Source organism: Ascidiella aspersa, chromosome 6 (assembly GCF_963924565.1).
Source record: "Ascidiella aspersa chromosome 6, kaAscAspe10.2, whole genome shotgun sequence".
Classification (NCBI taxonomy): domain Eukaryota; kingdom Metazoa; phylum Chordata; class Ascidiacea; order Phlebobranchia; family Ascidiidae; genus Ascidiella; species Ascidiella aspersa.
This window is the reverse complement of record NC_139452.1, coordinates 11,042,662-11,066,864: the sequence shown is the minus strand read 5'-3', so window position 1 is coordinate 11,066,864 and position 24,203 is coordinate 11,042,662. Positions and strand designations below refer to the sequence as shown.

Below are 24,203 nucleotides of genomic sequence, written 5' to 3'. Positions count from 1 at the left end.
TGAAAATGTTATATATGTCCAATAGTTTTGAATACGTTTTGCGTTTGTCCGCTACGTAATTTGCAGCCTTCCACGGTGCAACGCTAAAGAAGCGCTGATATAGGTCAAAAGACAGCATTAAACCGTAAATAAACCGAACGTAGAAAAATGATTCGCGCGAAACGCGAAAAGTTTTTGCACGTACGTAGTTAAAATAGTCAAAAAGTATTTAAAATGGTCTCGTGTCTAGTTGTCAAAGAGGCGGCGGGCCGTAGGTTAAAGCAGGCGACCCCTGCTTTAAATATACAACATTTTGCCGCGTATAAAACAGTGAAACGCAAGAACAACCAATAATGTTACATAAGAAAGCCAATTGTTACGCAAGAAGTTACCAATTAGCGAAAAACTACCACAAGTTAGCAATACGAAAGTTGCCATTTAAGCTTAAATGTTACCTACAGTGCTGTTTATTACTATTTTTATGTGAACTTTTTATAAAATTTTGCAAAAAGTAGTTTTATGTAACGCCTCTTTATGTGCGTTCAACGCACCCCAAATGAGAAAAAGACTCAAAACGCCCCCTTGTAACTCGCCAACGCCCACAAGGGGGCGGTACCGCCCACGTGTGAAACCTCTGGACTAGAGGATATTCGTATTTCGGCTATCCCTGGACAATGGGACTTGAATGAACCTAGTAACATATCCATGATCGACAACAAGTTGCAGGCTTGTACCAAATTTCTCTTAAAACTTGATACAGTTAAAGAAATTTATTCACCTATTAAAGATGCTGGCTTGTCCCCCCCAGTCAAACAGCAAATCAAGTGGGAACAGATCTTACAAGTTTTACCAAACCGAATCCCTTGGACAAACTTTAACAAATTAACTACGACTGTATCGTGGAAAACAAACTTAGAAGTTTTCAAATAAAATTAAACCTTAGGGCCATCGTGATCAATGACGCCCTGTTCATTTGGAATTAAAAACTCAGATAAATGTGTTTTCTGCTGCGATGCATTAGAAACTGTAGCGCACGTGTTTTATTTTTGTACCAAAGTAGTAACTTTCTGGGAAGAAGTAACTGCCTGGATCTCGGCAAAACTTCTGATTGATTAATGCCCTAACCCTGTTCATATGTTGTTTGGTATTGTGGCAGATCAATCTGAAACCCTTTTGAATTGTTTGTTGTTGTGTGCGCGTTTCGTAATTTACCGCTGTAAGTACGCCGAATCCGTGCAGAATTTCAATATGTTCCTAAGTATGGTCAAATCGGTTCAGAAATCGGAACGTCTTATCGCCATTCGGAATCATACAATTAACGACTTTCTTTGCAAGTGGCAAGGGCTATTTTAAAGCCCACTATACATGTTACCCCGAATCGCCAACTGTATTTTAATGCCTCCCTCCTAATTCGTCGCTTTCTGACATGTGTTTTATCTCGCCTCTTTTTTTTCTTCGCACTCGCTTTGTTGTGCTATATAATAATTAAAACACGGCGCCAAGTAAAAAAAAACAAAAAAAAGGATATTCGTTATCCCGAATAGATTCTTATCGTGTTGTTACTCGTTTTTTGTTCAAGTTTTTCTCTTCGTGCTTTTCGATTCACTGCAATATCATTCACCATCGACTTGAATAGGCTGCCGAAACGTTGGTAACAAATACAATTACCAGAAGGGCTGTTTTAGGTTAAAATACTAGTTGACATACTAAAAGCTTGGTTATTTATATTAGGAAAATACGGGGATCGAAACTCCCAAAAACTTTTTTTTTGCTTTTTCTAATTGCTTGTGGTAAAAATTCGCAGGAACACTAGTTTATTAAAGATAAATTATCAAACTGTATTATTATCAGTTGAAACATACCTCACCGTTGGATAAGCAAGTGTTTTTTCGCGATTCGCACTTTAAATTTGCCAATAAGGAGAGTGTAAAAGCTCAATTAATAACTATAATTGTTGCCAATTTAAACTTAATAAAGATAAAATTCACGCCTTTGCGGAGTGAGAAGGTAAATGATGATGGTGTTTAACATATCATGTTAAGAGTTCGAAGGTGGGTACCAAACCAGAAGCCTAAAATTGTGGGTGAAACTTTTGTTTCCCTCCCTTTTGCATAGCTATTGTTTTTTGCAAATAGAGCGATATGGTCCATAATAAAAACTATCCACGAATACGTTTTTTTTTCTGCTGGTATTGAATGCAATCGAATGAAAAAATTTATTCGCAAAATCATTACAGGGCATGTTTCCGATAGATGGGCCACCGAGGGCAAATAGCTAACTTAGAGTCAAAACGTTTTGGGGGGTCAGGTTTAAATCAGTAAAGTACGGAAAATTTTCTTTTCGGTAATTAAAATAAAACTGTTCGCCACATCCAGGATATTTTGGGTAGACTCGATCATTTAAGGGTTTAGCTGTGGCACAAAGTTCTTGCCATCTAACTTTGAAAACTCTTTTCCCTTTGAGAGCATCTCCCGTTTGACTCCAACCAAAACTAGGGTGATGTGTTTCCCAATGTCTCTTCAACTTGGTGGATTTAGTGCAGTATAGCTGCTAATAATTACACACGGTGCACAAAACACACTTGAACCTTCTTCTTCACCTAACTTTATCACAATGAATCTAATCTGCAAATTAACATCCTTGGGATCTCATTTTCATTTTATAGGCATCCTAAACGACCATATTATACAGTACCTATAGTAATAAACCCAAAATAAAACTGAAATTTAACTACCGGTACAATTTAAATAAAGATTTAGCAGACAAATAAACTAACACTTAAACCTACTAAATACAAAGATATCAGCGACTGTGACAGACAATGGAAGTATAGTGCGTGAGCCACAAGTTTCAGCAATCTCTTTGTTATCCCTACGAATTTGCGTTGATATGAGAGCTTAATTAATTATTCTACTTTTTACCAACCATTAAGAGCATCAATAAGTAAGGGTTTTCTTCGAGCTTCCTATTAATCGACGTGACGTTGATCTTTAGTCTGGACTGTTTTCAATTGTTTTATGTTCGGCGTAACCTCTTGGCCCGGGGTGGCCAACATGCGGATCGCGAGCCGCATGCGTCTCTTTACCCAGTTATATGCGGCTCTTACGTTCATGTTGCAATTATAAAAGGAAAATATAATATTGATAGATAAACGCAAAATATATGCCCAAATAATATTGATACATGACATTATATCGAGAAATGTGTATTTTTCATCCAATGCGTCGCGTCTCCTTTTAACTTTAAGTTTTGTTATTTAACCAAATAAAGGCACTCTTTTTGGGGTTTCGTGCAAATCTCTTTACGGGAGTAAGCAAGAAATGGAATGATAGACTATCCTTTTCGTTCCATGTTTGTAAGGTGTGCTCTTTGCGGTTAACCAAGTATCTGATTCGTATCTTACAGGCGTATCTGCGCTATCAGCTTCGATCAAAGACACCGAAATAACATTTTTTGTGGAAATTCCAGTTTTACTTCTTCATAAATAGCATGCACACGGGAAGTAATAAAATAACGCGACAATAAGAAGGGTATGGGGGGACGACGGCGTAGAAGAGTAAACGCAGGGAACGTCACTTCGAAAACGCAAAATGTATAGAAAACGAGAAATGGAAGGGGAGGGGTAGGAGCCATAAATAAATAGATCTGTGTAGGAGCGAATAAGTAAGCAGACTGGTCGGGCGAAAAATAATAATAATAATAATAATAATAATATTAAAAATAAAATAATCATAATACTAACAATGTAACCTTTTAAGAGCTGCAGCTGCTATGAGCAAGAATACCGCAAACGTACCGGGGAAAGGCAGCGACGAAAAACCAATCAAGGTCAGGTTAATCTAGTTTCGTAACACTTTTGAAAGCGAGTCCGCTCTTGCATTTACGATGCATTTAGAAGAGGCCAATTAGAGTGAGCGGAACGAAAGCTAGGGCGACAAGAGACTGGATATGGCAACAAAGGGTTCAAGAAGTCGGGCCGCGTCGCAAGAGCAATATCAAAATTATCTACGAAACGAAAACACACGAGGCAGTCACGTCGCAATTGGTTAACGCGAGCAATAGAACCCGTCCCAACGCGGAACAGATGTGCTCCGAGCAATACAATATGGCACGGCTGAACGTGGTCGCTAAGTGGCGGTAAAGTACAAACGGCGCGAGCGTCCACTAAGCTTTTGACGAATGAGAAACGCTTTTGGCCAAAATGGTGTGTTCGTTTTTTTGCTAAAAGTGCTGTTGTGCCGGCCTTGTCGTTTAGCGGCTTGTTTATTCAGCTTTAAGTAGGGTTTGTGATATAATGCACCGGCGCAGAACGAAATATGTTTTATAGTTGAATTTTTGGAAAACAAAAAATGACCTTTAGCCACGGTATAGCACATTTAAGGCGGATAGAAGCCAAACAAGAGAACGGTTCACAAAGCGCGGAGGTGATGTGTGACACGAATGGGATTGAAATCGGAAACTTTTAAGCGGTTTTGGCGTTGTTTTCTGATCGTCGGTATGTCTTTACACGTAACAAATGAACAAAGCGACAACACCGACTATTTGCTTTATAATGATGCCAAACGGAGGTCGTTTAACCGCGCGCGCATCTAAGAGGTTGAGTTCTGTCACGAATTTGGCACGGAGACACCGGCTTTAAGTCGTTTGGAAATTGTTGCTTGCAGGTACACGCTAAGAAAAACGACAAGTGTAATGTGGACAAATTTTACGGCGCATTTCATAGCAATTTATAGACGAACGGCAATATAAGTTTCATTAGATCGGCGACAGGACTTTTATGTGCTTCGAAACCAAGGCGAAAAAGGTCTCTCGCAAACAGATCGCTTTCAACACTTAGCAAGACGTTTGCAAAAGGGTGGGTGATATAAAGTTTTGAATAAATAGAGAGAGCGAGCCAGGTGTAATAAATTAAGCTAGGTGGCGACATAGCGGCAGTGCGTGATGCAGCATCCGAACTTGTTTCAAAAATTACGAGAGGGTTGGGGACATTTTAGCGACACGGTTGTGTCGCTTTTCACCGTTCTTAAAGCGACACGCAACACGAAGTGCACATAAGCCTTATGGCATACCTACTTACACTCTTCCACAAAAAAGTCCCGCGAACGAGAGCGAAAAGAAAACAAAACACTAACAACTCGCAAAGAAAATTGTACACAGAAGAGAAAATTCAACGCATATTGTAATCTTAAAATCATTTGGCAAAAAAATTAAAACTTTTCAAAAACGGAACATAAAATACTTTTTTCTTCGAAAACAAATTACAAAAGAAATGAGCCGGAGACGGAGAGAAACAACGATAAAACGACCTTTTCACCAAAAAAAAAAAAAAATCCGCCATCGAAGTCAGCTTACCCCTTCACCCATCGGGGAGTTGGGGAAGCACAATACTTGACGGTACGGATTTCCGCGTCACAGTGTCACAAAGCCACAGGGCTTGTCGATTTTACTTTGCAGCGCAAAATCGAATGAGGGGCGTTCGCGGGGGTGAAAGCGGGAACTTGAACGTGCTAGAAGAGGAACTAGTTTGTGCAAATGAAGCGCGCCAAGGCGTGCTGTGCGATTGACAACAACTGAACGAGCCACGAAGCCGTTTTTTAAGTAAAATAAATGTTCACTCTGAAGCTGGACAGGGCAATCTCTGTTCCTCTATGATGCCAAGTAATCGCGACAAACGCAAACCCATTACGGCGAACACTGTGAGAGCGAACAAAAGTGGGGAAGAATCGCACCTAAATACAAACGAATAGAAAAAGAAACGCGTCAAACCACGGCAACCGGACGACCGCGCAAGATAATGGAGCAAGGAAGGGGGCTACTACTCCCGCAGCGCTCGGCGATGTTTAGGTTTCAGAGCTTGGCGTCGAGCATTTCCAGGAAGAGTTTGTGCATCTGCACTTTGCCCGACTGGCGCACGGCGTTGAAGAACTGCACCGCCTTGCCGGCGACCTGCCGCAGCAGGGGAAGGGTCATGAGCAGCTGGCCGCAGCGCTGGAACTTGGCGGCGCCGACATTCGGCGGCGTGGTCATGGTGGCATCGTAGAGCGCCTGCTGCAGCGTGTTCTGTAGATCCTGCAAGGTGCTGTGGTTGTCGACGTGCGGCGAGTCTGCAAAAAACGAGAGAACGGTCTTTGTCGAGCGAGAGACGCGAAAGAAAAAATGGACACGCGAGAGAGAGAGCAACAATAGGAAAAACCGCGATGGCGTCATCAAGAGGTTCTCCCTTTCTCTTGAGCGCCGCGCGGATAAAAACGAGAAGGCGATTGGGCGAAAATAGCCGACTCCACGCTGTATCCTTTTAAGGAGCGGCCGCGCGTCCACGTCATCGCGTCGCCATGCCCACCGTCGCCGAGCGAAGAAGGCAAGCGATAAGCTCATTGATAACGCAACGCACACGTCACGGCGCCGGGAGGGGGCGTGTGTTCATGTGACAGGGGACGCGCCCACGGGTTCGCGCACACACCCGCGCGCACGCGTCAGTGGAAAAGTTCGGCGGACTGTGGCGGTTAGCAAGCAGAGCGTATGTGGTGTGCATTGAGCGCGGGCAAATAAATGATGAACTTCCGATGCCAAGCGCCCAGTCGGATGCCGGCGGCAGGCGAAACGCGGACGTTCGGCTATCGATCAACGAACACGCGTTTTTGCATTGCAGCGCGACGTTTGGTGGGATGTGCTGCGCGGCGTAATTGAGTTTTTCCTGCTCGCCGACACACATTCGATTCGTTGCCCTGGCATTTTTGGGAAGCGATTTAAAGCGGCACGAGTGATTTCTCAACGAGCGGCTTTCGAACGGTTGCCGTCGCTTTTTCGTGTTAGCTTGAGCGCGGGCCACCGAAACCGCAATTTTCAAGTGTCAAGGTTCGTCGCAGTCGGCGTTTCGCTAACATTAAAAACGTGCGCAAGTTTTAAATCTTGATCAGAAATACAAAGTTGGTCGGTAATTTTTCTTTACTAAATCCAGCCAAAAATAGTGACGTTTTACAATCAAACATCGAGATTAATAGCAACTTTGTTTAAAATTCTCGCTCTCTACGCACAGTCGCACATCTTTCTGTTATATAACAGTTTCGGCATCGAACTTGCAATCGAAACAAAGCAAGTATAAAAAAATAATGAGAAAAAGTGGCGTCGAGGCAATAAATAAATAAACTTGCGCGAAGATCTGTGCGGAGACTTCTAAGACCGGGCGTAGTGGCGAGATCTAACTTTTCCATTTGTTGGCCTTACAAGCGCGATAAAATTCGTTCAAAGCGCGCCGGATTTTAATTTACTGCCCGCCTCGTAATGTTTTAAGCGGCCGGTAAATTCGCCACGTTCCAACTTAGTTTTAGCAGCTTTATGGCCTGATTTAGTATCAGTGCTAACGCGACCCGGGAAAAAGTTCATTGTAGTTTGATATCGCCCACGAGAAATGTGTGGGTCAAATTTTGTTCGAAATAACAATTGGACGTGCTGACTTTTTGTCAAACCTCTCTTAGAGCACTCCCGCTAAAATCTGGCCTAAAAATTTTTTGGTGCAAAGATAACGCCCTGATTATACTATTTGTCTACAAAATGTTGCATGCCTAAATAACCGTTTTTTACGTAACTACAATAGCGGATAGTTTGCACGAAAAGACCGTAACAAGCAGAACAAGAAAACAACCAAAATGTTTTGCCCTCTAACTTCCATAGCCAATTCAACATGCGTTTTTAAACCTTTATACAGTCTAAACCGCATATTAAAATTATTAAAATAAAATAAACCAGCGTTTATTCCAAATTAAATATCAAGCCCGAACTGACTTTTCACATTTAAATTTTTAAATAAAACGCGATGTGTGCTATATTGTTTTTTTTCCCAGGTGGACTTTTAAAATTAAACTATAAGACAATTACCTGAATTGACCAGGGCGATCGCCTTAATAAGCACGAACTCCTCCTTGGTGAGGCGAAGCGCCTTGAGCCTTCTCTGCAGCTGTCCGATCAGCTGGTAGAGGTCAGTCATCTCTATTTCGGCGGCCAACTCGGCGTCCACTGTCAAGTCGTCGGCGAACACCACATCACCGTCGAAGGGCAGCGACCTGCGGCAAACACACAAGCGTTTTTTAGGGGTTTGGGGATGGCGGTTCGGCCTAGAGTTGCTGGCCGGATATCGAGTAACGTGAAACTAGCGGTTAGATCAGTGATTTCCAAACTGTGTGCCTCGAGAGGTTGTCAAGTGTGCCGCGAAGCTTTTTTTGTAATTTCGGAAAAGAAACTATTTTGTTTTACCAATAGGCATACACGCAAGCATTTTATACTTAAATACGCACTACTCGTTACAAATTAATAATTTTGAGACATTTACAGAAGTTTGTCGTGTGTTAGGGCGATTGTAAAATTACTTCATTGTTCTTCTGTTAAAAGTGTGACGCGAAATAGCTAAGATTTTTCAAGTGTGCCGCGAGCCAAAATGTTTGAGAACCACTGGGTTAGATAATCACAATATTTTTTAACTATTGACTAAAATGGGCTGAAAGAGATAAAATTGGAGAAAAGGACAAACAAAAAGCGAAAGAGATCAGGAAAAAAGAAAATGAGAGAGACAGAAATAAAAAAAAACAAAGAGAAAAACAACCCTATTCGGAAAAAAACTTTCTATTTGTTTTATAAAGGTTTGGTTATAAACGCGAAATTATAATCGCCGTATACGGAAGGCGATTTACAAACTGCCTTAATAAAAAAGTTAGATCGGTTATATCGCCAACCACGATTGCTCAACAATTTTCAACTAAACCAGTTCTGCAACAACCTGTCCTTACGCCAATGCCACGCTTTTCGTAAAAATCGCTTCGTACTTTGTACGAGCTAGAAATTTGTGGCCGTACAATTTTTTTCCTTATTTCGAGCCCTGAAATGGCCAACAGCTCTTCAAGAATTTGCGGAGTCATCACACGCGGCATGTGGAACTGCTTGTTTGCTGTATGACCTGTTACGCCGAAGCCCGTCGCCAGCTGAACCGAAGGTTGCCCAGCACAGAGTACACTCGTGCACTAATTAAGCAGAAAGAGGTAATCTTCGGTTTAGCAGCAGTTGCGAAATTTACGGTTGGCCTGAACGAGGAATGGGGGAGCGGATTAGTACTGCGGGCCGCATGAAATCACACGAAAGTTAACCTTGGAAATAGGCAAAAAAAAAATTAAAAAAAAAAATAATAGCGCGAACACATCTAGACAACTGACGACACTTTTGTTGGTCGGGCTATTTTCCTGTAAGCCAACACTATTGAGCTGCCACTACGTTCAGAAAAGTACGAGTTGTTGAAAATCGAGGTGAATTTTAGAAGTTTGTCAAACGGTTGAATGTTTAATAAAAAAGCCATTTAGAAGCTACAGACTATATGATTGGGTCAGTTTTTACCTTTATAATGCGCATTACATGGGCGCAATATCGCCAGCCAAATGCGGACCTTTTAAAAATAATGAGTTTTTATACGCACCTAAAACCCATACGCTATTTCAAAACTTTAGCTTCACACGTTTTTTGAAAAAACGGGCGTCGACGCAGTTTTACCGGTTTGAAAATATGCCGCAACTATATCGCTACGGGCTCTGATAACGTGGCGCCGTTTGTTGAGAGGCGCTGTATTAACCGCGTGAATAAAACAGGCCACAAAGCGATATGTAACTGATACATTTGACGTTTAAACAACGTGGCTTACACCTTCAAATACAGTTTAATTCCAGTGCTGATATTGTTTGTCTCGGGTTTTGACATCTTTACTTTTATCATTCATGTCGAATGATGGCAACGCCTTGTAGTTCGCTTGTTACAATTTGTTGGTGTTCACACAACAGATGCTTCTTAAAAAAAAAGCGTTACCAATTCTAATGCCGCGTGATCTTTCGTGCGATTAACCAGCAGTCAACAAAGTGGCCAAACATCATGTTCGTGACATCACCACTATTTACCGCTGTTGTAGCAAGTGAGTTTAAACCGAAGCGGCTGATGCAACAGCCAGCAAGTGCCGTGATGACGTATTGGTGAAAATCGCTTATTCGACGCATTTTTGTTTCGGGAGTACACACGCGAAAACAGCAATTTTCGCTTCATGGCGCAACCTCTTACGTAATTGGCTAGTGACGTAACGAGTAGGGTGGATCGTGTACCACGGACACACCCCCTTTTCGCGAACTGAAGGGAAACTGCCCTCGTTACCGAAAATAGTATACGTGAACCGCCGAAGACCTGCGGCTACAGACCACGGGAATGTCGATTTAATCTCCTGCAGCCTGGCGCGTGTCGCAAGCACTACGCAATGACGAGTGACGTCACGAAGGACGTACACTGCTTCGGATGCTCTGATGTTTACGCTAAATGTTTCAGGCTTTGTTTCGCCAAACAGTAGCTCATACATCTGCGCTTGTGTTATAGTGGCATGTCTAAGTGAGCAAGGAAACATGCTTGCCCTCTATAGAAACTGACGTCATATCCCTAGCGAAGATGTGGCGTCATAAAAGTTGAGGTGGTTCGTTTGGCTTTATCTCGCCGTGCTTTGGTATAGTTTTTCTACTGCAGAAATTTATTTCTGGAGTAGTTTTTTACCAAATTATTATATTGATTCAATGAAGTTTTGTTATTACGTCACAACCCTAGCACAGATGTCATAAAAGTTAAGGTGGTTCGTTTTTGACTTTATTTCGCCGTGCTTTGGTATTTTTTTACTGCAAAAATGTAATGCTGTATAGTAGTTTTTGCTGAAGTTTTTCACCTAATTATTATGCCGAATCATTGGACTTTTTACTATGACGTCACACCACTAGTCAAAAGAGATGACCAGACCGTAAAACTAAGATGTTTGGTGTTCATATTTATTAAGTTTTATTAAGGCCAAAATTATTTTTTTTGCAGACATCTTTTTCCAAAAGTGTTGTCCTGACGTCATCAAAAGCGCATTACGTACCTGTTTACGACGCTGAAGGCGAGTATTTCCATCCAGGCGGACTGGAGCAGGGCCATTTGGTCGGCTAAGGAAAGGATGGTGAAACCTGTCGACAGCAAAGACGCGATTATTATTTTACCGCCGTTCAATTGACGCTGCTGTATACACACGATTGGAAAACGAGGAAGGGAACCAATGCCGTTTTGTGCTCGGCGCCGGCGACACGTCAAAACAGCGTCGTTATTGTGACATCACGTGGTGTTATTTTGGCGTCCTTTGAGTGGCGCTAGCTTCGGTCTTGCAAATTTATGTTCGGCCTAAGGGTAGAAATTTTCGAAAAAACGGGCGACGGGATATAAATTTGAAAACAGAATGTTTCTCGTTTTTTTTTATTGTTGAAAAATGTCATCGGGTCTATAACTAATAACTTCTCAAGCGATAAGAGATTGGGAATGCAGACAGCGACAGAAAAAATTGAAGTCCGAGGTAATATTTTAATATCATATAAAGCGAGTTCAGGTTTGTCCAATGCTTCCATTGAAAAACAAAAAAAAAACGCATTTGTCACCAGCCCTGGGAAAAGTAAAAAGCGAAGAATCGCAAACGGACCGTTACCTGGTATGTGCTTGGCCCAGCCTATGATGACCACCAGCTCGCGGTCAGCCAGGTCGGACAGGGCGGTCAGCACCTGGACATCTGACCTAGGCATGGTCAGGTCGGCCATGGCGTACAGCTTGTCCGGTTCGGCTAGCAGAAGATGCGAAATGATCTTGTGCTCTGTGAGGTAACAAAGACAGGACATCGATTTTGTGAATGAAAATCTAATATTTAAGTTCTAAAATTTACGCCTCGTTAGGTTTTGGGCTTGGTCGAGGGAATCAAACTAATTAACTGACTACAGGTTTGGTCTTGGTAATGCACCTTCAAAAATTGGCAGTTGTGTAAAGCTGTTTGATGCGTAATAAAAAAGGTTTGTCACGAAATTGCAAAACTTTATTACTATTTCAATAGCGTATTTATATCTGCCTGACACACGATAAGTGCCAGATTCCGGATTTTTACCTTGGTCGTAATGTACGTCCAACAATTGCTTTATGCGATTTGTTTAATAAAGTTTAACATTAGGTAATTTTAACAATTACAGCGGTTACGGGGGTTGTAATTCTAAATCCGCCCACGAAAACGCAATAAATCGTTTATCGACAAATCCCAATTACTTCATTTAACGATTTTTCTTTTCCCAAGGGGATACGAGCGCAGTACATTGATTGTTGGTGCATATAGCACATACAATACATACAGGCTTCGTCTAAGTTGGTAATGCGTTAATCTATTAAGGCAGGGGTTCTTAAACTGGGGTCCATGGATCCCTTGGGGTACGTGAACTCGTTTTAAGGGGTCCATGAAAGCCTAATCGAAAGATTAGTATATGTTTAAATAAAATATTCCAAGAAAAAGTTTAATAAAAATAAAACATTCTTGCAATGAATGTTTTTAGACTTCATTTCACTTTCACATTTTTTGGCATGAAACAGCATAATTGTAAGTTTTTTTGTAAATTTCTTCCCTAACGTGGTCCATGGATAGCAAAAAAATTCTGCATGTGTCCGCGGTTAAACGGTTAAGAACCTCTGTATTAAGGCACATACGCGCAAAACTTGCTTGGCGCGTTTTGTGAATAAAAGTCATGTGTTTACAAACGAATTGCAACTTATATTACAAAAATAAGAAAGATAAATGTTTGAAATTTAATCGACTTGGATCGCGTAAAAAATTCTTATCCAGCAAAATCACAAATATTGGGGAACACAAAATTCCACTGTAAAATACTTAATCTTTTAGTCACAATCGCTCCTAAACAGTGAAAGGTCGCAATTTTCCCTAAAGCCCCTCAAACTTGCTACTTAAGACACTCTTTTATATTATGCATATTTCATATAGCGCCTTGTTTATTGACTTTACTTTAGGGTTTCTCAACCTGTGGTATCACTTATATGGCACACAACGGCAGCATTTAGGACATATGTGGAGCTTCAGCAAAAAAAAAACAACGCAACTGTGATTTTATTGCGGCTCTCGTAAAAAGGTATCCTTTATTTGTCACTATAAATCGACTTGTAAAAAAATTTTCGCCGGGAGCGAGTTGAACAAGTAAATTTTAGAAAATTGTTTAATTTTTTTCAAAACCAGTTAGTTTTTAGCGGTCAGTAAAAGGTCACTTTGTAGTACACAAAACATATATTACGACTGAAGAGTTTAGGCTTTAGTATATATATATATATATTTTTATTTCGACAAACTTACGAGACAGGAAGCTTGGCTTGATGTCGATGCACGCCAGTGAAGTGGGGTAGGGCGACATATCGGCGCTGTCGATCTTCCGCTTGTACTTCTGCCGCCCGCCGCGTACGCGATCAGATCGGACACCTGTGGAAAGACAAGATGACGTCATGATGTGTGACGTGGCGCGAGGTGAAGGCAACGGTTTTGCGAAACGAGAACGCCGTCACTTTAGGCCATGTGGGTTAGCCCGTTAAGTGGTCATTTATCACACATAATTGAAAGTTGAACGAAAAAATTGGCGAAATAACCTTCGTTTTAAGAAAACTAGCATTTTTTCTGAAGTATTTTACACGGAAAGTCTGCACAACTTATTCTATTTTGAATGTTTAAAGCTAATGTTAAAATACTCAATTGAGACATGTTTGTTTTCAGCAAGCCGTTGTTAGAAATACAAAGATATTTTTTTTGTTTTACGACTTTATTTGATTATTAAGCTTTTAAAAAAATGGCAAAAATACGAACATATATTATAATAAAGAAGCAAATTTAGTCGATAAACTTCTGATTTTACATATTACTAGATAAGGGCGATTTTGCCAACCTTTAACCCGGTTTCGCAATCACGACAAATATAGAAGAGCGATAGCCACCCACTCCACCCGCTTTGTTTGTTTGTTTGGCTTCAGGTTTGCCGTTGACAAACACAGCGAAGTTTGTCCACGACTGCGGTCAGGGAAATTTCACAAATCCAATGGGTTTAGGCCGGGAATCTCGAAATATGTGTAAGCTTAAGGCCAGACACGACAAAACACTGATTTATGGGATCCGATTGTTGGTATTTTGTTATACCGATAGTCGACAATTCGAGGAAAAGTTCCGCGATTGAAGTACAATGGCACCGATTTATAAGTATTAGGGCAAGGTTGTATTTTTCTTTAGGAAACACCTATCTCTGCGATTTTGAATGTGAACGTTTGCTTTAGTGAACCTTTGAAAAGTAGAAAACTCAAAGTTGGATCGTAAAACAGGAGTACAATGCATGAATTAATTTTGGTATCGGATCGCTACCGATACCAGCAGAGTATCGGATCCACACCGATACTACCACTTGCCATCGGAAGCCGGTTTTAAACCGATATTATCGGAGGTACTTTTTCAACTTACCTTCGCGTAGCATGCCGACTCTGAGGCACTTGGTGAAGCGACAGGACTGGCACGACTTACGACGTCTCTTGGTGATCTCGCAGTCGTTGGTCGCCGGGCAGGTGTACTCGATGCTTCCTGTTGGTGTAAAAAATGTTATACGGGGGGACGGAAAATCGCGGCAAACCGCCAAACAAAGGGAAGATGAAAAAAACTTTTGACCGAATTTTGTGTTTTGCGATTATTTTGACTTCAAAGGTTACTGTCGATCCTTATTCTACAATCTATACCACATAAAAGTTGGGAATGATTTATCTTCAGTCATGCGCAGTTTAACAGATTGGACTCTACCTATTGCCGGCACGGACCTAACGGTGATGAGAATAAATCGAACTATATACGCTATCTCTATTTAATAAAGCTCAGAAAACTATACCTCTTTTATTCAGGGGGGAGGCCGAAAGACCTGTGGGTGTGCAAGGCAATTTTATCTCCATTGATTTACTACAGTTGAAAAAACAAAAGCTGTATTACATTTTGTGCGTCCACTGCTCTATAGTTGTAAAAAAAAACCTTAAAGGATTCAATGGTCGGTTTATCGATACGTTAAAAACGGGGCATATGTTGCTTGGCTTCCCACCAATGCTTTAAATTCGCACCACTTTTTGCATCAGAGTGAATTGGAAAGGTGGTTTTGAAATGTGCTACAGAATCCGAGTTATAAAAAAGACTATGTTTAAGACCAAATAGTTTCGGGTGCGTTCAGATATACAGAGATTTCATTTGGGCGATGTTGCGTTGTTCTATGTAGCCTTGTACTGTACTATAACATGTAGAGACGCATAGAGCATTGCAGCAATTTTTTCTAATTACCCAACACTAACTATAGTGCCTGATTAAAAACACATGCCAATGTAAGAACGGACCTTGTGTAAACCGCTCCGAGCAGCAACATAATTATATGTGTTGCGTATAGGACCCACGCAAACGGCAAATCCCGTACAGCGCATGCATCAGCCCTTAAGCCCACTTCGGCAATCGGCGGGAAAACGTCGTTCGGTTTTCAATCAGCCAAATGCAGGCACGCGACGCGCAAAAAGAGCGATTCAGCCGGTGGATTAATCCGGTCGGACGGCGGGCCGGTGAAAAGGCTTGCTGCGTGGAACGAGCCTCAAAGAACGCGTTTAGAGCCCTAATGCGGATTACGGAAGTTCGAAGCCGGACTGACAAGCGGCAATGCATTAATATTACATGGCGACCTATGCTCGCGCACAAAGGCCCTTTCAATACAAGGGGATCGACGACGGCAATCGAAACCTTTGGAATAGGATTGTTTAAAGCGCTGCTGGGTTTTATTGAGACGACTAAGAACCAGAGTTTTCGCGCCAAAGCGAATCAAACCTTGGACACAAATGAAATTAAAAACGAATTTCCAGGAAGAGTTGGATTCATGAACGGGACGTTGCAAGCTTTTTCTGAAATTACTGTTTGAAACCGTGCGAGGGCCGTTTACAGTGCATTGCTTAACTGATGTGCAACGAAACGCACAAATCAGTGGTTGGAAAACCGCACGATATTACCAAAATAGGAAACTTTACAATTCCTAGAGCAAGCATTTAACCCCCAAAAATGACATGATATCGTAATAATAAAAGGTATATTCTTTCAGCCTTTTGAATGTAAAAAAATGCAAGGCATTTGATGCAAATTAGCAAGCTACTCGTGAAGAAAAATTAACTGAATCAAACCTTGTATGTAGAGAAATCAGGTGGCACTTTTAAAAGACTAGTTTCTCTGTATAGAATAATACAAATACGGCCATTTACAAACCTTGTATGGTGCGCTTAAAGAACGCCTTGCACGCTTCGCACGAAGCGACGCCGTAGTGGTAGCCCGACGCCACGTCGCCGCACACCAGGCAGAGACGCTTGGGTGCCACCGGCGCCGTGGGGGAGAGGGCCGCCACCGAGGACCGGGGTGACGTCATCGATGAATTGTCCGGGCTGGAACCGTCGTTGGAACCGTTGTTGCTGCTGCTGGAGCCGGTGGGTCGCTTGATCATAACGGCGCCGGGCGGCGCGGCTGGCATGTCGCCGCTGTCGGTCGAGTCAACGCTGTGGTGGTGCGAGTAGTCGCCGAACCTCATCGTCGCCATGCCGCCGACGCCCGAAACGTCCAGGTCGCCCGACGTCACGATGTAGTTTGTGATGTCATCGAAGGCGTCGTCGTCGCCCGACGAGCCCAGCCGGTTGTTGCTGAAGTTCGAGTTGAGGTGCGGCGCCAGTGACGTCATATTAATGGCCGAGAAGTCGTCGGCCATTGAGCAGCCGGCAAGTCCGAACGGCACCATGGTGGGAGGGCTGTAGCCGTCGCCGTCAGAGCCTAGGCTGTCCGGGCTGCTGAGAGACGAGTTGAAGCTCTGGTTAAAGGTGCCACCTCCTCCGCTACAGCCACTACTGCCGAGCGGGCTGTACGGCTCCTGTTTAATGCACAGCGACGAGGTGACGAAGGCGTCTTCGCTCGTCAGCATGCTGCACATGATTTGCTGCGACGTGTTTGCGTGTGTGTGGGTAAACTTGCTTGTTACTTTTCGTTGGTGGTTTAATTGTCGTTGCCGCTATATAACAGTTGCGCTATCGTTTTTGTTTTCTCTGCGAAGAAAAACGAGAAAAATATTGTTAATTTTGTCTGGCGTTGGATTATTATAAATTGCATATGGTAGAAATTAGGTAAAACCTATTTTAAAATTAGAAACCTTACTCTATACTTAAAATATCAAGTCTTGTAACGTAATAATCGCGTGTTTTTTTATCCTAACGAATTTATCAAACGTATAGGGCGCTAATGCTTTAAGTTGGTTGTGACACAACTAAAAATATTTGTGCTTTCCGTAACCTAACACAATGATAAGCCCGGGGTATGTTACGATTCGACAAACAACTTTGACAACAATGTACATCTCCATAGTAAACCACAGCAAAATGGGTTCCCGTAGCATTTTAAGTGGAAAAATTAAATAACTTAAGAACGCTGAACGATAGCTGAAGTTTGTTGTACGGTCAGATTGCAGCGGTGCAACCCTTGAGCAAACAACGGTGTGTGTAGTAAAGCAAACAAGCTATTAAACCAGCCATGGGCCAAAGGTTAGTTTGGGGCACGAAACAAACGCTCGCGCTAATTCTCCACTCGCTTCCATGGGGGCTGTTCTTTTTACGGACCGTTCGCCGCAAAAAGTCAGCAAATTTCGTTTCTCTACAAGGTTTGGTGCTCTGGTAGTTTAAGAGGCAAATCTTAGAGATGTGTCACGAAATAATGACAAAAAAACAAGGAAATGCGCTTGCCCGGAAGTTTGTTTAAATAAGCGTCAAACTTTACGCCTGAAGAGCATTTGGCCGCGAAGTTTTGCCTATTCCGCTAGCGCAATTTGCAAGCTTCGCGGACTTTTAACAAATCGGTGATAATGTCATTGTTTCGAACAATTCGTCAATCTGTGTGAGGGGCCGGTGTTCATCATCAATACACTGAAAACCGGACAAGCGCTGAACTACGCTCCGGAAACCCTCTTAACAGCTAATAAAACGCCATGATTGACGCTTTATAGCCATATGGCCTACAAATTTCGGCGACGCTTGTTGTTGTTTCATTTATATTGCATTCCAACACTTGCGTTATAAATTGTGTACAGAGTGAAACAATAACAACAGCCATGTTATTCTTTAAAAGTATACCTATAAAAAAAACAAGTACAATTGAAAGCCCTGTTTAGTGCAATGAACAAGTCGAATTTTAAAACAACTGGACATAAATCATATGCAGAGCAAAAACACGTGTTCACTCTTATAATATGTCTCCGATAAGACACGGTCCTCGTACTGATGCAGCGCTTTGTAGCATGGTTGGGACAGTGCGAAAAGTACTGCTGCGCGAAAAGTTTGACACACCAGGCTGCGAACTACACGTTCGTTCGAGACCTGAAAAGCACAGCACTCGCGCCCATTCAATTCGAGAGTGGGTATACGCCTTGAAATGGGAAGTGCGAAGCGGTGCGAGGTGCTTTTATAGCGGAAGCGGCAAACAGGGCTAGGTGGCCCGCACGTGGCTATAGGCTCGTGCTATGAATTTTTGGAAATCAGGTTCCACTATTGAACAGCAAATATTGCAGATTCAAATTTGGACAAATACGGAGATTAACAAATATATGTATTTACGGTTGCTGTGCCGTTTTCGACGGCTTTTGCACGACCTTTTTTAGTAAGTGGGGCCCGCCTACGCTTTTCAGTATTTGGGTTCCACGCTTTTTAGTTCAACCCTTTTCAGCAAACAGCTTGCAATTGTTGACCGTAGATTGGACAATAGCGAACTAAACAGCCTGCGCATTACACACCTATGCGTGTGCACAAAATCGCCGTCCTACACGGCCTACCGGAACGATTGCCAAACTCTAATTACCGCCTCGATCGACGTAGTTGCCCGTTGGCTGTGTAAAGCAGCGCTCGCGCGCAAGCGAGGCTTTGCTCGTTATCGATTACACGGGAAGGAGCGAAAGGAAAACAAATTAGGCAAAGTTATCGATCTATCAGAGGACCGCTGATCGCTTGTCGGGCTCGAGTATTGCGTGTTTGCGATTCGGCCATGCCGCTATGTGTGCTGGATAAACGTACGGACCGCTATATACTATACAGGAAACGTGGAAAATAAAATTCACGCCTAGATTTGAGAATTTTGCTCAGCCCTCCAGTTACCTTGCATTACTTTGCCCTACCACATTAAAGTTGAAATGAAACTAACGGGGTTTGAGGTTTAAGGCATCTTTTGCATCTTGCTTGGACTTTAGGCTGTTAGTTTGTCCCAGGCGGATTAACATTTCGACGTGATTAGCGGTCCATCTATTTTCATTTTTTTTTTCTGTATTGTCGCTCAAACCTACCCTTGAATTCCAACAGAAAAAAATCCAACGGCGTCTTTCGGTGATCGTGTATGCACGGCTATCGGGCGATCGTTAGTAAAGTACTCGACAACTCTACCCAGCCTACGAGGTTCTTGATTAAAAATCGCGCAAAAGCGCCACTCGAGCGATTTCGTTTCGCTGCTTCGGCAATCTATGGGCCCTTTTATCCACCTTTAATCCGCGTCCAGACAGCTGAACATCGCCTTCGCAGCCGAGGGGGGGTACAGGGGATACAGGCTTAGGTGAAGCAGCGCTGTCGCCCAGTGAAAGTGCAGCGCCTGTCATCGCCCGGGATTAATTCGCACTTCGGCGTTTGAGCCAGCAAGCGAGCGAGCGGGTGCAACAGACGCGCGCAGGTTTGTGTGTACCCGGCTGCGCGAACACTCTGGCAACACGCTCAGAGGGCCACTGTTTACACACACCGCTGCGCTGCCGGTGCGCTGGGCTCAGGGACCACGTAATCGCTGACGAGTGTGGAAAAATCCGGGCAGCACTGGGAGTCGCTGACCCGTGGGTCGCTGGCTGCGGTGTTACACGAAGCCGGGAGAAAAATCTTTCAACCCTAGATAAGCCTAACAAGCTTGCGTCGAGTTGGGAGAAACTGCGGGGGTTGTTGTAAGTTTGTAACCCGTCGTTCATGCGTACATGTGTAGTACACGGCTCTAACGACAACTAAAAAGATACTAATGCTCGGTTTACGAAAACGCCGCAGCCACGCGAGCGTTCCACTGGGTCCAGCTTACGTGCTGCGAGCACAGAGGGAACGCGTCAACTCTACGAGCTACAGTGACCTGTCATCGCATCGCCTAGGCTTACGGCTTAGCTTGCACTTTAACTTTGTACATGTGAATGCGGCCTAATGTTGGTAAATGCAGCTCAACAATGTTTCCAGCGTAAAATTGCAAAACTAGAGAATGCAGCGCTTTAATCGCGGCGCAGCGAACAACTCACTGGTGCCAATTTCGATCACTGCGCTGCCGGCGTCTACGCGCTACGCTGACTGGTAACTGTAGTCGCCCAAACTCCAAACTTGCCACAAACAAAGCGAACGTGCCTCTAGCGTCACTCTGTTGCTCAACGTAAAACTGCACAACTGCGACTGAAACAACTCTTTTCGATTAGACATAGCGCTCAGGACAAGCGCCAACACAGCAACCGAGCCCCAGCGCACTACCTCATCAGAAGTTACGCAACCACTGACGATGGCTGGGCGCAATTTCGCAACCCATCGCGTGATGACGTCACGGCGCATTTTTTCCCTCGCGCGCTCTTCTCTCGACGCGCTCCGGCCCGTCTCTTTCGGCGCGCGCTGCTGCCCAGAATAGCACGTCGCCATGGGTAACCGTGACGTCAGAAGAGAGCAAGAGGGGAGCAGCGCTCGACAGCGCGGTGAAAAGTGAGCACAAAGCAAAAGCGCTGGCCAAACGAGATTTCACAGTCGGCGGCCAGACTCGAACAATGCTCGGGTTTTGGGCGACCAACAGCCGGGGCCAGCGCTTCTGTTCGCGAGCGGATAAACCATTAGGCGATGAATTGAACATCAACACAGTGCGGCCTTAAACATACACGCGCGCCCGATTATGTAGGCAACAATATATACACCTGGTTCCGAGGCAATTACGCCCGGCTTAGCACTACGGGCGCTTCGGCACTGACAAATAACGGTTTACGACTGGCATTGGGAGCAGCCGAATTTTTCGCTACAAACGTTTCTAGGCGACGGTGGAAAATTACCGAGGAGTTTTTTGCTAACGCTGCAAACTGAAAATACTCCAGCTGAGATTCGATTGTTACTTCTCTGTGGCCGAACGCTATTTGAGCGAGCTGAGAGGCAAAGCGCCGCTTATATCGGCATTTACCGGCGGCCTGGCGTTGACAAAGCGCCCACAACTATAGCTGGAACACGCTTAGCCGCAATATTTGCAGAAAACGTTAACCTGGCCCAACAACACCAGCCTTTGTAAGGGGGTTAACTATGACTGACGGCAAGTTATGTCCAGGTTTTTTTGAAGGCCATTTCCAAACTTATTGGGAACCTATGCATATAGAAAAGTAGAATACTTAACATTTCATGGGTTGAAACACGTCATATTTAACATATTGGATTTACAATTTCTGTAAATCCCTAATTTATTTAGCTAATGCCAATGTCCTGCTATACATATTGGCAAATCGGGACATAGCTATGGGTTTCAATTTGAAATGGTTAGCACATGTGTGCCACCTGGCAAATAAATAAACAAAACGCATAATCACTATTTTTTGACGCCGGTGAGTTAAAAATAGCATTTTCAGCGACTTTCTGAATTAGCTAGCGGGTTAGGAGATACCTCATTTCGGCTACTGCTGTTTAGATTTTATACACTTGCAAAAACAGCAACATCCAGCATCTCTGTATGTAAAGAGAAAGGGGGATTTGTAGCAGATTTTACCGCATAAATCAGTGGTGTTTAGACTATACTACCAGCAAAAGCCGCCGCACCACACATTAAATAAACTCTACGGTTTGTTGTATAGGCCATTACAGGAAGTGGGTATAGGATGCAACGTTCTGGAAAGGCATCTATCACCACTAACATCTTACGGAAACGACGGTGCGTTACAGATAGTCTTCCTTTGCCTATATATGTTATTTACACGGCTGAATAATTGGTGTTTAAATTGGAGAGCTGCTTACAGCATTCTGTATTCATTTCTATATATTCTAATCAATTACAACAGTAGGCTAACTGTTACTTCAGTGCTTGCTAAACTATGCTAACATTAAAAACCTAAGAATACAAACTCGAAACATTAGTATTGAAGTATTTTTTTCAAATTAAAACTAAAAAACAAACCCTCACTACAGCATTTGAAACAGCGCCCGGTACAACTGTATCAATACAAACAGTGTTATAAAACTTACTCCATTGTATTGTGACGCCACAAGATCTATTGTCGGCAAAATTTGTTTAGTAAAACGAGCAGAACAGCAGTATTTACCAAATTTGCATAAATAAATAAAAATATACCCAGTGGCAAACAAATTATTGAGGAATGCCGACTCTCGCAAATATTTCTTAAGTTGAAATTTGACCCGTGTTTGATAGCTCAGGTGGGGTCGGCAATTCTAGATAGGATTACCGCCTTGTCACAATCGATTTAAATCCCTTAAATTCAATTGTGTGCTGCCCGGCTGAAACGTGTAACCCGCCCGGCGAACCCTATTAATAAACACAAAGCCAGCTATCGGATAATAGTTTCCTGAAAACCTCGGCATGCCCAGAGCTGGCACTGTCTATCTCGAATTTCTGAAACATAGCGTCTGTTTCTTTGAAAAGACTTTCGCTTGGCCGCTGCTTTCAGGACGGCAAAGCGTTGGCGCGTCACTCCTATGGCGTAGGTTCCTATATCGAATTATGCAACATATCTGTGTCATGTTGCACGACCAGAAGGGGTTAATCAATATTTTGTTACTCACCTAAATTGACGAATGCAGGAACTTGGGAAAAGCTTCTTGTCGGTTGTGGTAAAAACAGCCTTTTTTTACAAACTTCACACCATTTCTAGCAACCAGCAAAAACGTATTTAAAGTGGGCTGCAAACTCGCCTTCCTATCAGCGCTACAGCAAAATGCAACTGAACACCCGCGATCCTGTAAAAGCAATTAGAATTCCCGTTTACCGTTGCTTTTTCTGCGCGTGATTGAGGCACTATTAGCCACGGTTAATCAATGCCACGAAATCAAACCAAAACCGCGTGGCACGGGCATTGCATTGCGGCATTCCATGCAGGCTACTTTACCAGCCCCACGCAAAGCAAAAAAAGCTTATAATTGCAATAAAGGCAATTTTTACGCGAACTGTAAACGATTAAAACGTCTACTTTTTCACTAATGTATTGAAAACGCGATGTTGCTAAAAACACCATTATATCACAGGGCCTTCTTGCCAAATCAAGATCTCTACAGCTTTAATTTTATTTAGCCCGGAACAACTACCCAGCCACTAACGGTTGACAGCCCCACTGAAACTCTTTCGCCTCAAAGTGCCGTCGGAAGACCAATTGGACCGGTGCTCGCGCGCAACTTGCTTTGTTCTTTTCCAACGTCAGCACGGCCCGGTGGATAGGCCGCGAGCCGAGAACAATGAAATAAGAAACCGCGAGACGCGATTTGGGCTCACGCTGATTGGAGGAACGCGACGGTAGCATCCGATTGCGCACCACCCGAAGGCTTTATGTGTTGTGAAATCTCATTTTTTGAAATATTTGTTTGTTTGTTTGTTATACAATACGTCCGAAGAGGGCGGTGCGCTTAACGGCGGAAGAGGCGTGCTTTGAAGCTTTGTTTGATGGATCTGCTAAGCATTCCTGTTTCTTGCAAAAAAATGATCTAGCCTGCAACTGTTCGGTCGGGGCATTCTTTGACGTTAAGATGGACCGGCGGGATCAAATATTAATGAAAAATTGTAATCATAAGAACATCAATAATAAGATTGAAAAATGAAACTAAAAAACGACAGAAACATTTTAAACGTCGGAATCAAAAGTACAGATTAATTAATTATTGTCAAAACTAAATGCAACAGCCCTCGGGGTACACTAAATCGTCTACGTTGTAAAAAAGCTACCAATAAGTGCATCGGGGGGTTAAAAGCGTTCGTCAAACCTTGAATAATTTGGACTGCTTTTTCTACGGGGTATTAGCAATATTCTAAACTCTCTTGGTAGTTACAAGCTGGTCAGATAAGTCAGTTTGCAGAAAAAAATTAATAATGTGTTAATATTGGCAATTAACTCTTCAAGTCTTGCGTCGAAATAGTAGCGCCAAACCCATACCAAAACATTTTTACATGTCAACGCGTTTTCGGTTTAAACTTCGGTCTACAAATAAGCAGCTTGCAAAACTGAAACATCTTCAGAAAAACACAAGATTTTGTAAGTTTGTAATTTGCGATCAGAAGATCACAC

The 24,203-nt window shown here is 43.0% G+C and overlaps 1 protein-coding gene across 1 annotated transcript; it reads right to left on the bottom strand.

Annotated features, from left to right (window-relative positions):
• Nucleotides 1–3,442: 3,442 nt before the first annotated feature.
• On the bottom strand, nt 3,443–22,882 carry LOC146139704 (estrogen-related receptor gamma-like). Its single transcript, XM_083393151.1, has 8 exons — nt 22,714–22,882; nt 16,136–16,956; nt 14,327–14,443; nt 13,184–13,306; nt 11,495–11,656; nt 10,901–10,985; nt 7,855–8,039; nt 3,443–6,083 (listed from the first exon to the last, which is right to left on the bottom strand). Exons 2-8 carry the CDS (start codon nt 16,842–16,844, stop codon nt 5,827–5,829), a joined length of 1,638 nt encoding a protein of 545 aa, XP_083249277.1. The 5' UTR covers nt 16,845–16,956; nt 22,714–22,882; the 3' UTR covers nt 3,443–5,826.
• Nucleotides 22,883–24,203: the final 1,321 nt, after the last annotated feature.

What these genes read in the sequence shown, in the direction of transcription:
- LOC146139704 (XM_083393151.1), bottom strand. Translation starts at nt 16,844, where the DNA reads ATGTGCAGCATGCTGACGAGCGAAGACGCCTTCGTCACCTCGTCGCTG. An exon ending in CTGGGCCAAGCACATACCAG is followed by an intron (nt 10,986 to 11,494) that starts GTAACGGTCCGT and finishes TGCTGTCGACAG; the next exon opens with GTTTCACCATCCTTTCCTTA. An exon ending in GCCTTCAGCGTCGTAAACAG is followed by an intron (nt 8,040 to 10,900) that starts GTACGTAATGCG and finishes TGTTTGCCGCAG; the next exon opens with GTCGCTGCCCTTCGACGGTG.